We start from the raw sequence: 12,501 nt of genomic DNA on the forward strand, positions 1-12,501 counted from the left end.
TTGAAATAGCACGGGCGCTCCAAAGGGAGGTTTGGATGTTTGGATGATCCCTGATTTGAGCATATCATCCAATTGTTTGTGTAATTCCTATAGCTCAGGAATTGTCACGCGATAGAGAGCCATTGTGGGTGGTCGTTCACCCGGCACTAGTTCAATCTGATGGTCCACCTCACGTCTCAGAGGTAGCTTCTTCAGTATTTCGGTGGGCATAACATCAACAAACTCCATCAATACTGGCGCTAAAGCCTCTAGGACATCTGTGGCTTCTTTTCCCCGCCCGTAGCATGGATGGTGACAAGAAAAGTTTCGTCACTGCTTTTTTATGCCTTTTTTTAAGTGGAGCGCAGACACCAAGCGCTCGCAGGGCTTCCCTGATATCGTAATAACCATGCAGGGTTGATTCTCACTCTCAAAGCTAACAACGTTGAGGTGGGGCATCGACACTGCCTTGTTGCTTCTCAAGAATTTCATCCCGATGATGACTTTGAAATCATCCATAAGCGCAACTGATAGCATGATCCTTCCCGACTAGTTGTGGATCTCCACTGGTGCATCACGAACAACACCGTAAATGGCCTTGGCCTCCGAATTAACCGCTTTTATGTGGCGCTCTTTCCGTTCTCACTGTAATCTTAACCATTCTTCTTTCTCACACGAAATGAAATTATGTGTGGCCCTTGTGTCTACCAATGCCTTGGTGGGTCTTACATTGAGCAGAAGTTCTAAATACATCAGTTCTTTACATATGCTCACCTTCACTGCATTCATCATCTTCATTGTGCCAACCGTTGGTGCCTCGTCAAGTTGATAACAACATTCGCAACTCGGGGTACACGGTTATTTCCATTCCCTTGACCGTGATTTTTGTTGGGACAAGTATCTTGCTAATGATCACCGTGGCAGATACGACAGTCACGATGATGATAGTTGTCATCCTGAAAGTTATTTCAATTCTGATTATTATTTTGGCCATCTTGTCGGCCCTGATTCTATAGGTTCCCAACCGGCATTCTGGCCATGGTCATTCCTTCAGTTGTCCCTTCGATTGTTGTAGTCATTTCCTTGTTGTCTGCCTTGAAATACTGTGTCATTCTTGTCAAGCTTGGCAAGTTTTCCTGCAACCACAAGTGTCTCAGCTAGCATTGCAGGGTCATGCTGAATGAGTTTTGTGTTTGCCCACCCTTGCAAAGCGTTAGTGAAAAAGAACAGTCGATCTTGATCATTCATTCTCTCGACTTCCAACATTATTGAAGAGAATGCCCCAACATAGTCTTACACTAACCATGTTTGTTTCAGTACCAACAACCATTTGCGGGTCATTTTCTCTTGATTTTTAGGTAGAAAGTAGTCTCGCAATTTCTTTTGGAGGTCCTTCCACGAGACTATAGCAACCAACCCCCGTCGAACATCACCTAAACAACGTCTCCACCAAAGAGTCACTTTATTTGCAAAGTATATTGTTGTGGTCTGTAGCCTATCTACATCTTTCTCTATTCTCGCAGCTTTTAAAAACTGGTCCATCTCGTAGGTAAAGTTCTCGAGATCCTTTGAGTCCCACATGCCTTTATACTTTGCGGACTCAGGTAGCTTGTAACGTGGTCTATCTATGGATGTCGTAATGCCGTCAGCTAGGGCAGTCCTAAACTGCCACTCCAACTGTTCATTCTTCCGTCAGACAACATCAAATTCAGTAGCCATGATGTTGAACCGACCCAACAAATCATCAAATCTGGTGAAAAAGTCATCCATCGAGTAGTTAAGTTTAGTAGCAAGACTTTCTACCGACTCTTCCACTCCCTCTACAAATGTTTTGATCTCTGCATTGAGATCCTTAAAAGCAATACAAGTCCGATTAACCAACTTCTCCATGTTGGCTACTGTCTCAGTCAGTTCGGCAACATCACACGAGATGGTTGGCACTCAATCATCGGCCATGAAATCTTCTTCAGCAAAAATAATACTGCCTCAAGGAATCATGACATTCTTCTTCAGTGTCATTGTCAATCCCAATGTCGACAAAGCTCTGGTACCAACTTGTCATGGGCTTAAAAGTGAAGTCCCCCGCAATATAACTTCAGGTAATCGCAAATACTAAAGGCAGGCCTTTTAAACGCACAAGCAATACACAACACACATGCACGAGTGAAAGCAAGAGTAAGTGCATGACCCAAAGAGAGCAAAGAGAAAAGGATGCAAAAAGCTTCTTTATAAATACCTGAAAGCAAAGTACATCAAGAGGAAAAGAGAGGGTCCGGATACACGGAGTTCTTAAATTGTAAGACCTTGTGGGGCACTCGAGAGTGCCAAAGAGGTATTACATTAGAACAAAAGGTGAAAAACATGACGGTCTTGAACAAGTGGGAGGTCATGTACAAAAGATAACCTCCGTCGCATCTGCTACGTATCCCGCGGATCTCAAATTGTAGCTCATAACGTCCAGCGTGAGATACATCTCATCGGACCGCGGATGGGATTTGTCAGCCACCAAGAAATGGTAAACACCACCATCAACTTCGATTGAGCTGCAACCCGGGACCTTCCTTATTTCCTTTGCTCTCATCATCTTCCTGATGCTGCTGGCATCATCCCACATTCCCATGGAAGCGTACAAGTTTGACAAGAGAATGTAGGAGCTAGAGTCGTGAGGGTCCAGCTCGATGAGTCTGTTGGCAGCCAGCACGCCAATTTCCAAGTTCCCATGGTTCCTGCACGCTCCCAGCAGAGACCTCCAAACCACGTCATTCGGTTCCCCCGGCATCTCCTCTACCAGTTGCAGTGCCTCTTCCAAATGGCCAGCCCGCCCCAGAATGTCGACCATGCATCCGTAGTGTTGGACCTTGGGCGTTATACGGTGGGCAGTCCTCATAATCTCAAAATACAGCCTGCCCTCGCGCACCAGGCCCGCATGGCTGCACGCACTTAGAACCGCGATGAAGGTGATGTCGTTGGGCGCCAACGACAGCTTATCCATTTGCGAGAAGAGGGCAAGAGCAGCATCGGCGTGGCCGTGCATCGCGAGCCCCCCGATCATGGCATTCCAATGGTCGAGGCTCTTCTGCTGCACCCTCCTGAAGACACGGATGGCAACCTCCAGATCTCCGCATTTGGAGTACATGTCTATAAGGGCAGCGCCGAGTATGCCGTCCAACGGCAGACCGTTCCTGTCGATGTATCCATGTATCCATCTTCCTTCATCCAAGGAGCCCAAATCAGCAACCGCAGAGAGGGCAGTCGCCAAGGTGGCACGGTCAGGGGCGGCGCTCGACGACCTCATCTCGTGGAAGACCTCCAAGGCGTCCTTGCAGCAGCCGTTCTCCACGTATCCGGCTATCATAACGTTCCAGGAGATCACGTCTCTCTGAGGCATTTCGTCGAACAAGCAGCGGGCGAGGTCCGTCCTCCCAACCCTGGCATACCCACCGATCATATGAGACCAGGACACCGCATCCCTTTCCGGCATCCGGTCGAACAGTTGGCGTGCAAGCTCGACCCTTCCCCACTTGGCGTACCCATCGATCATCGAGTTCCAAGTCACGGAGTCTCTCTCCGGCATCGCGTCGAACAATCGGCGGGCCGCCTCGATTTCCCCGGATTTGGCGTACCCGTTGATCATGGTGTTGCAAGCGATCAGACTCCTCCTGCTGCCCTGGGGTATGGCATCGAACAAGTGGCGAGCGACGTCCATCCTGCCGTTCTTGACGAAGCCATCGATGATGGTGTTCCAAGAGACGGAGTCCCGGACAGGCATTCTGTCGAACAGTTGTCGCCCGGCCTCGACCTGGTGAGCACTGCAGTACATATGGATGAGGGCATTGCAGACGAAGACATCGGCGGAGAAGCGGCTCTTGCAGACGTGGGAGTGGACCTGCATCCCCTCTCGGATCGAGCGCGTGCAGGCCCTGAGCAGGAGGGAGAAGGTGAACTTGTCGGGCAGGGCCTCCGCCTCCCCCAGCATCCGACCAAAGAACTCGAGAGGCTTGGCCGCGTGGCCGAGCAAGGCGTTCCAGGAGACCACGCCTCTGGGTGGCGGCAGCCCATGGAACAGCAGGCGGGCAGCGTCTGCGTCCCCGCAGACGGCGTAGAAATGGAGGAGGGTGTTGACGACGAAGGGGTCGCTGCTGCTGCTGCTGCTGCTGCTTCTGCCGCTCTTGATGATGTGAGAGTGGAACTGCCGGCCTTCTTCAAGGGCGCGCAGCCGCGAGCACGCCTTGAGGAGGGAAGGGAAGGTGAACCTGTCGGGGAAGGCGTCGGGATCGAGCAGCATGTGGGAGAAGAGTCTCAAGGCCTCCTCCGGCTGCTCAAACCTGATGAGAGTGTTCCACATGAAGGAATTCCGACGGTGGCTTCGTTGGAAGAGCGACCTCGCGTACTCCAGACCACGCGGCTCTCGCAGCGAACAGCACAAGTTCAAGATTTTGCCCGTGAGGGAAACGTCGCGGACGAGCCCCGCGATGACCAGCCGGGCATGTAACTGAGCCACGTAATCGACTGTGATACTGCGGGTGGCGGCAGCCCCATCCTCCTCCTTCTTCTCCAACCATCCCCACGGTACCAAGCGTGTCGCCTGCGCATGAGCGAGCATCAGCTCACTTGAACCCGCAATAAAACTGCTTCAACTTCGATCCCAGCGACTAAAAGCGAGCCAGCGGGCGCGCGCGCGCGCGCGCGAGGAGATGCCTCCTCGCCTCTTCTCTTCTCTTCTCCTCCTCTATACTCTTATACGTGTCCTAGTCCACTCAAACTGCATGAACAGATCTCCCACCACTCTAATACACAGTTTTTTCCCCGATTTTACGATGAACGAGCTGGGAGATGGTCCCAGTCCTTATCCTGGCCAATGGAAACGAAGGCACATGCTTCAACATATGTGCCTAACCACTTAAAACATCAATAAGCCAATGTTATAATATCTTGTGCCTTACTTTTTCGGGCCAATCTTTCATAACGGACAATGTGCAGTGCCGAGTTCTACTGAGTAAAAAATGCATAAAGTGTAGGAACACGCGGTAGCACGACATGCGATAAGCATTAGTATCAAAGGATGTTGCCTTTGGAGATTTGGTTAAGATGTTTCTCACGCGTAGCGGTTAGACGCACGGGGGTGCGTGTGGGTTAGGGCTAATTCTCATAGGAATCACCTTAGGTGGTTCCAACCAAGTATGGTAACTCGGGGTTAGGGGAGTGAATGCCTAGGCATCGACGAATGAGTTTGGGTGGTGTTATTCGTTATGATGTTCAATCATCAACTGGTTTTTTGACTGGGAGCTGCAAGGTCTTGTTCCTTCAGTGATGAGGTTTTGCTATGTTATGCACATGGAGTCGCAATACGCTCTATGGCATGCAAGGCTAAGGCAAAGTTTGTGCCTCTTTCGAAAGTGATAGCTGGTATGGGACGGCTATGCACTAAGCAACATGGACTACATGGAATGAGCATTTGGAAATACGCTTGATCAACTTTCGCTAGGCAGTTGTGCACGGGGTGGTGCGCAGGGCCAATGAAAATGATTCAACACACGGGCGACACAGACGTGGAGTGTTATTCGGTTAAGCAGTGCCAGCGGATCAGAGGATGTTGCATTTGGAGATTTGGTTAAGGACCTATCAACTTGCAAGATGTTTTCCATGCGTAGCGGTTGGACGCACGGGGGTGCGTGTGGGTTAGGGCTAATTCCCCTAAGAATCACCTTAGGTGGTTCCAACCGAGTATGGTGACTCGGGGTTAGGCGAGTGAATGCCTAGGCGTTGAGGAATGAGTTTGGGTGGTGCTCTTCGCTATGGTGTTCAATCATCAACTGGTTTTTTGACTGGGGGGCGCAAGGCCTTGTTCCTTCAGTGACGAGGTTTTGCTATATCATGCACATGGAGTCGTAATACGCTCTATGGCATGCAAGGCTAAGACAAAGTTTGTGCATCTTTCAAAAGTGGTAGCTGGTATGGGACGGTTATACACTAAGCGACATGGACTACATGGAATGTGCATTTGGAAATGCGCTTGATCAACTTCCGCTAGGCAGCTGCGCACGGGGTGGTGTGCAGGGCCAATGAAAATGATTCAGCATACGAAAAGGTGTTGGTACGTGGCCTTTGGCCGTTAGGCTGGCCAGCTTGGCGTGTCGCGGGTTTGCAAAGCATTCTATGTCCATAACAGAGCGATAAGTAGGCTAGCGATGATAAGGAAGGATCATCGCGCCGCACTAGCTTATTGAAAAAAGTAAGCCTGTGATAAATTGGCATCAGAGCAGAAAGATTCACGAGACCTTATTCTTCATTATGTGCGACATTGAAGAGGACAACGATGGTTTATCTCGGTTACGTAATTTTGTGCAGCTGAAGTGTGGTTAATCGAGCACAGAAGCAGGATGTTGGCAAGATGGTATGAGACATCTTGTCGATGATAAGCAGAAGTGTAAGGTTGGTGTTCAGTTGGCTAAGGAAACGTAGATAATCCAAAGATTCCTACCAGTTGTGTGTTAGGCTCACAGATGATATGATTCCATTTGGAACCACACAACCTAGGGTAGACGGATGATACGCAGCAGCAGCCAACAACAGGTGTAAGCAGTAGAGGGAGCTGCCCAGCCAGCAAGAGAACCGGTCAGCAGCAACAGTGGACTCGGTGGTCTGCAACCAGGGAATAAGAGCATCACCAACAGGCTTTGAAGTGTGGGCCGCCCAATGAGTTGGCGCCCACTTCAGTCAGTTTATAAATGGATTGATGCAGGTGTAAAAAAGGGATTCATGAACATTTTTTGTAATCCGAGTTGATTCAATAAATCACTTTGACTTTGACTCTAGCTTTGGAGTGGCCTCCAAGAGAGGATCGGCTATTTCAGTTCTTTTGCAAGTTGAAGTAGATCTCCCTTGACCGTTCCAACGATCTTCATCCATTTCCATCTGATCTCATTGCTCTTAAGTCGGTCTGCTTCAGATTTCAACCAGATCGTGCTTAAGTGCGTGATTCAGCCTCCGGTGACATTAGAGACTTGTCTAATGCACCGATCACTCAGCTACAACTAAGTGCATACTCAATCATCTCTTTATCTATATTGTAAATTGGTTGAAATGAAATGCTCTGCAGGAAGAGATCACAGATCACATCTCAAGAATGTGCACCTCACTCAAAAATAGTTGAATTGGACATTGTCTGAGCATTCTAGTGAATCAAGCCAGTCCTCATTCACTACTCCAATCTTCTGAGGCTGAACTACAGCCTGTTCAGTTCCAGGAGTGCACAAAGATTTAACTAGCTACAGAAGTGAACCGATGAAGGAAACCTCGACCTTAACTCTGGCAAGGGCTTGAGCTCAAGCTGCCTACTTGCGTGACTTTGATACGTTCCAAGCACGTTCCCTGTAAACTCATGTGTGAGTGAGTTGTACGTTGAGTCTGTGTGCACTGCCTGACATTGTTACTAAGGCGCCTGCATGCGCCGATTGGCTAGATACTTGTAACTGGTGCCTGTGAGCTCCGTATAAACGTGGCAGAGATCTAGACTTCAAGAGAGATCATATCAATTGGTATTAGAGCCGATGCTACCAAAGACACCATTCAAGGAGGATTTTCTTGAGGCATTATAGCTGAAGTTCGAGGAACGAAATGAACAAGTCATGTCAAGAACATCAGTTGTTGAGACGCGCATAGAGCAATTTGATAGCAGGATGATGCTCCTCCAGCAAGAAATGAGCGATCAGTTTGCCAAATTAATGGCTCACCTCCGCACGCAAGAGAAGCTGAGTGTACAACATGTTATGCAGGGTGCAGTGCCACCTGTGGCTGACAATGAACGCCCTAGGCCGAGCTCACTTCCACACGAGCTGGATGCATAGAGAAGTATGCTGCCTCCTACTGAGAAGATTCAGCCATTCCCTGCGCAACACACTTGTCACAAACAGGAGGCGCAGAGCGTCTTTGATGCGCGCGCAGAGCCATTTGGCCCCAACGTGCAAGATAGGCATGACATGCATGGCGTGCGGGGAGTTCGGTATGTAGGCGACTGTAAAGTCAAGTGTGCTGTGTATGACGCACGAAACTTGCCGCACATGCGGGAGTTCACGAATGTATACGATACGCTCACATGGCACGACGATAATATGGTGCAAAGTGGGTGTTTTGAAGCCGAAACACATTATATGCATGATGCACATAGACCGCTGAATGCGCATGAGGCATTCTTGCCTTGCACCGCTATGCACTACAGGCGCTATGCATCGGGTGACTACGGCACCACCTATGAGCGTGGTGCTATCCATGTGCGCCATGCGTCGGATGGGCGAGGGTTGTACGATGCTCGTGACGTGCACGAAACCAGAGATGGATTAAAATTCCCCAAAGGGAAGTTGCCATGTGATGACGATGAATGTGACCACATGCACGAACATGATAGTCACCATGAGCCCATGCTCTATGGAAAGGGACAGGGCCCTAATCCTCAAAATTATGGAGACTCCCCTATCCCAAAAGAGCAAACTTCAAATACAAGGGTAAACAAACATATTCAAGGTGAAAATTTTGAAGAGGATTGTTATGATGAAGATGAGATACCGCGGTATAGGATGAGGGATGAATTTTTTGGTAATATCCCAAGGTATGAAGGAAACCAATGGGATACGGGATTTCCAAGATCCGTCAAAATACCTCTTCCTTCATTCTCGGACCACAATCCAAAAGAATGGATTTACAAGGTCCAACATTTTTTTACTAGTCATAATGTGAGATGTGCGCAAAGGGTGCATTGCGCCATTATGGGTTTCGAAGGTGAAGCATTCCATTGGTTTAGATGGATGGAGAAGAGGAGAGGGTACCCTACATGGGATACCCTCAAATACGAGATACTTAAGAGATTTGGTCCTACACTCTATACCAATCATGGTGTACAGATAAAACAACTGCATCAAATAGGGAATGTGCAAGAGTATCAAGCGCAATTTGAAGGCTTGTGTTTTTTATGCAATGAATGGAATGAAGGCGCTCTACTAAGTTCTTTTATGGGAGGGCTTAAGGATGACATAAGGCATAAGCTTTTGGCTCAAAACCCTACTACACTTGAAGAGTGCTATCTTCAAGCACGAGTAATAGAAGAAAAGCAAAAAAGAGCTCATGGTATGCGCAAAACTTCATGGAATGTCAATACCAACTCAAAATCCATGCATAAGCCCACTTTCAACAAGAATGAAAAGTCTAAAGAATTCCCTAAGAGCAAAGTAGATCGCATCTCTAGGGAAGAGATGAATGATCTTCGTAAAAAGGGGTTATGCTTCAATTGTAAATATAAGTGGATGCCCGGACATAAGTGCAATGCTCTTAAATGCCTTATTGTCACTACGCAAGAGCAAGAGAGTGAGGATGAACTTGAGTCCTTAGACAAATTCGGCCAAGAGGAAGTTGATGAAAAACAAGAACCTATTGGTCAATGCTTCTCTTTGGGAATTAAGGTGACTCCTAATTCTATGCAGTTTATCGACATCTTAAGTGGAAAGAAAGTTAATATACTCATTGACACCGACTCTACTCATAATTTCATGCGGAACTCAAATGCAAACCAAGTAAGCACCCTATATTTAATGTTATGGTTGGGGATGAGAGCCATCTCAAATGCACTCACTTGTGCAAGGATATGCAACTAAACATCCAAGGATCATATTTCAAGTTGGACTTATATGTCCTACCCATGCATGGAGCTGATGTCGTCCTTGGTATGTGTTGGCTCCAGACACTTGGAAATGTGACTTGGAACTTTATTGACATGGAAATGACATTTGCCAAAGCGGGCAAGCCATTGAGCATAAAAGCCAAGCATGAAGGTGATGGTGAAATCGTGGATGGCCAAGAGGCCTTAAAAATCTTTAGAGCTACTCATATGACATTCATTTGCCTAGCCTAACCACTCCTACATCAAGAAGAGATGAACAAAGAAGAGGCAATCTCAAGCGACATGTGTAAACTCCTTGATAATTTCAAAGGTGTTTTTGGAGAACCCAAGGGGTTACCTCCCACACGTACTCAAGATCATCATATTCCACTCAAGCCGGGGCAAGGGCCTATATGTAAGGTCCATGATATTTTTAAGATAATATAATACAATGTACTTTAGTGAATGGGAATTTCTTTTATGATTTCGAGAATTTTTCATAATTGTACCTGTATGGATATACGAGGTCTAAAATCACGTAAGTGAAATATAAATAGCAATCGAAGGCAATCTATGAAGAATTAACTTCTACAAATTCTAAGGTAAATTCATAATATATGTATTTAGTTTATCCCCGAATTTGAGACCCAAACGAGAAAAAAAACTCGTTATTGCATGTGAATTACTGGAAACATGTATCGGTAGAATGGGAGTCAAAACGAAAGCAAATTTCGCAATAGATGAAATTTTTCTTGAAATAAGCATGAGGATTTGATTGTAATTGGGATTTTAGAATAAAAATATATTATGATATTTTAATTATCATTAATGACTTAAATAAATTTTAGTTATGAAGCATTATCACGTTTTGAGTTAGAGCTCACTAGGAGAGAGTTGACCAAGCCCTTGGTTGACCACTTCTACTAGGGGTGGATGTCTCTAGCCACGAAGACCAGCTGGGACAATGGCATATTTGTTAGATCTGGAAGATGATCAAAAAGGGAGGGCCACGATTGGCCCTACCCATAAGGAGGACCTCATGATGATGCAAGGGGCATCATCATGAGGGTGGGGCGCCCCTCCAAGCATTAGCATGGGGTTGTGCTCCATGGAATTTTTGAAATCCCATCTTGGCTCTTTCCAAGAGGGAGCATTGATGAGTAGGGATGCTCTCATTGGGTGCATGGGGCGGCAGCCCCATGGCATCCTTGTAAATTTATTAGCCTTTTCAAATCCTAAGGGGCGAGTGGGGGATGTTGGGCGGCTATGGTGGGCGTGTTTGACCCGAGACGCTCATCTCCTGCAGGTTAACCCCCGCCCTTGGTTCATTAAGCAATAGAGTTTAAAAACTTTTAGTGAAGGAAAGAGAGAGCATTCCAGGAGGTTGGCGAGTTTGAGCTTTCTTCTCTCTCATCTCTCTCTTTCACTTTCTCTCATTCCCATCTCTCTCTTCTTAGCCGTGTGGGGTGTGACCTCCACCACTTTCGTGGAGCCCTTGCAACCGAACTTCATTTCCATCGTAGCCTCTCCTTCATCCTCTTCCGGATAATCAAGGTGACGCTTCAACTCACTATTTTTGGTTTCTAAAAAAAAAATTGTGATGCAACCTGGCATTGTTTACATCTTCAAAAGAGTTACCTCATTCTGATGAAGTATTTCTTTCAGTCCCATCATGGTTTCCCTCATTCTGATGAGGAATCCATATTTCTCTTTCCTATTCAGGTAAGGGTTAAACTTGAACATCATCTTTTGAGGTATTTCTTTTCCATTCAGGTAAGGGTTGAACCTGAACCTCAGCTCTTGAGGTATTTCTTTCCCATTCAGATAAGGGTTAAACCTGAACCTCAGCTCTTGAGGTATTTATTTCCTATTGAGGTAAGGGTTAAACCTGAATCTCGGCTTTTCGAGATATTTGTCGTCCCACCCAGGTTAAGGGCTAAACCTGAGTCTTTTCAAAAAGCTTATTTTGTCTCAACCATGAGACTTCATCAAAATCTCTCTTTGTCACAAATTTTAGGATCTTCGTCCAAAAGTCTCATCACGATTTCCACATTTCCTTTTATCCAATTACTTCATTCTCAAGGATTTCATCTTTTTCCAAGCCATTCAAGTCAAAGTGCTAAACCTGAGAATCATTTTCATAAAACAAATTCTTCCACACTCAGTTCAGATTTTCTGACTGGGGCATTTTTTAAAAATTTGGTGTGTTTTCTTCGCCACTAAGTTCGGCTTTCAACCAGCTTAGCTGCAAAGAGGGGCATCTGTGAACACCCCAATTTTTTTAAAATTTTGAAATTTCTCTTTTTACCCCTGGCACCCACCTTTTGAGCAACTGGGTCAATTTTTATTCATTTCTCGGATTCACTCCCATGTTAAAAATCTGAAACCCAAATCCATTTTTCTATATTTGACCCAATATCAAACCCAGATCAGATATCCAAATCCAGTTCTGAGTCCGGATCTTCTATTTTTAAAATCCAAAAATCAAATTCTCTATATTGGCTCAGGTACTTTATCCGGATCCAATCTCAATTCGAGATCCAAACTTGATATTTGCTCAAAACCTCTGATCCAGATCCATTTTAAAACTCAAATTTTAAAAAATTTAACTCCGTTATCTCAAAAACTCTCTTTTTGTAAAATCCTCAAGATTTCAAATTTAATATTTTCGTAAGGCTTTCAAAAATCTTATCTGGATCACATCTGTTAAATCCCTCATATTTTTAGAGTTTTTTTTCTCAAAAACATAAAAGAGAAAAAAATCAGAAAAGTAGCTTACCCTCTTTTTGAAACTCTTTTTCTTAACTAAAAAACTCTTTTTGAAACTCTTGTTTAACTAAAACCTCTTTTTTTTAATTCTTTAAAAAATCGAG

At 45.9% G+C, this 12,501-nt stretch overlaps 1 protein-coding gene across 1 annotated transcript; it reads right to left on the reverse strand.

Moving 5' to 3' along the window:
- Positions 1 to 2,180: 2,180 nt before the first annotated feature.
- Positions 2,181 to 4,812, reverse strand: LOC149816434 (pentatricopeptide repeat-containing protein At2g45350, chloroplastic-like). The gene has a single exon (XM_089988001.1). The coding sequence runs from the start codon at positions 4,580 to 4,582 to the stop codon at positions 2,366 to 2,368; it is 2,217 nt and encodes a 738-aa protein (XP_089844127.1). The 5' UTR covers positions 4,583 to 4,812; the 3' UTR covers positions 2,181 to 2,365.
- Between the last annotated feature and the right edge of the window lie 7,689 nt (positions 4,813 to 12,501).

Source organism: Nuphar pumila, chromosome 14 (assembly GCF_984573655.1).
Source record: "Nuphar pumila chromosome 14, dmNupPumi1.hap1.1, whole genome shotgun sequence".
NCBI classification, from domain to species: domain Eukaryota; kingdom Viridiplantae; phylum Streptophyta; class Magnoliopsida; order Nymphaeales; family Nymphaeaceae; genus Nuphar; species Nuphar pumila.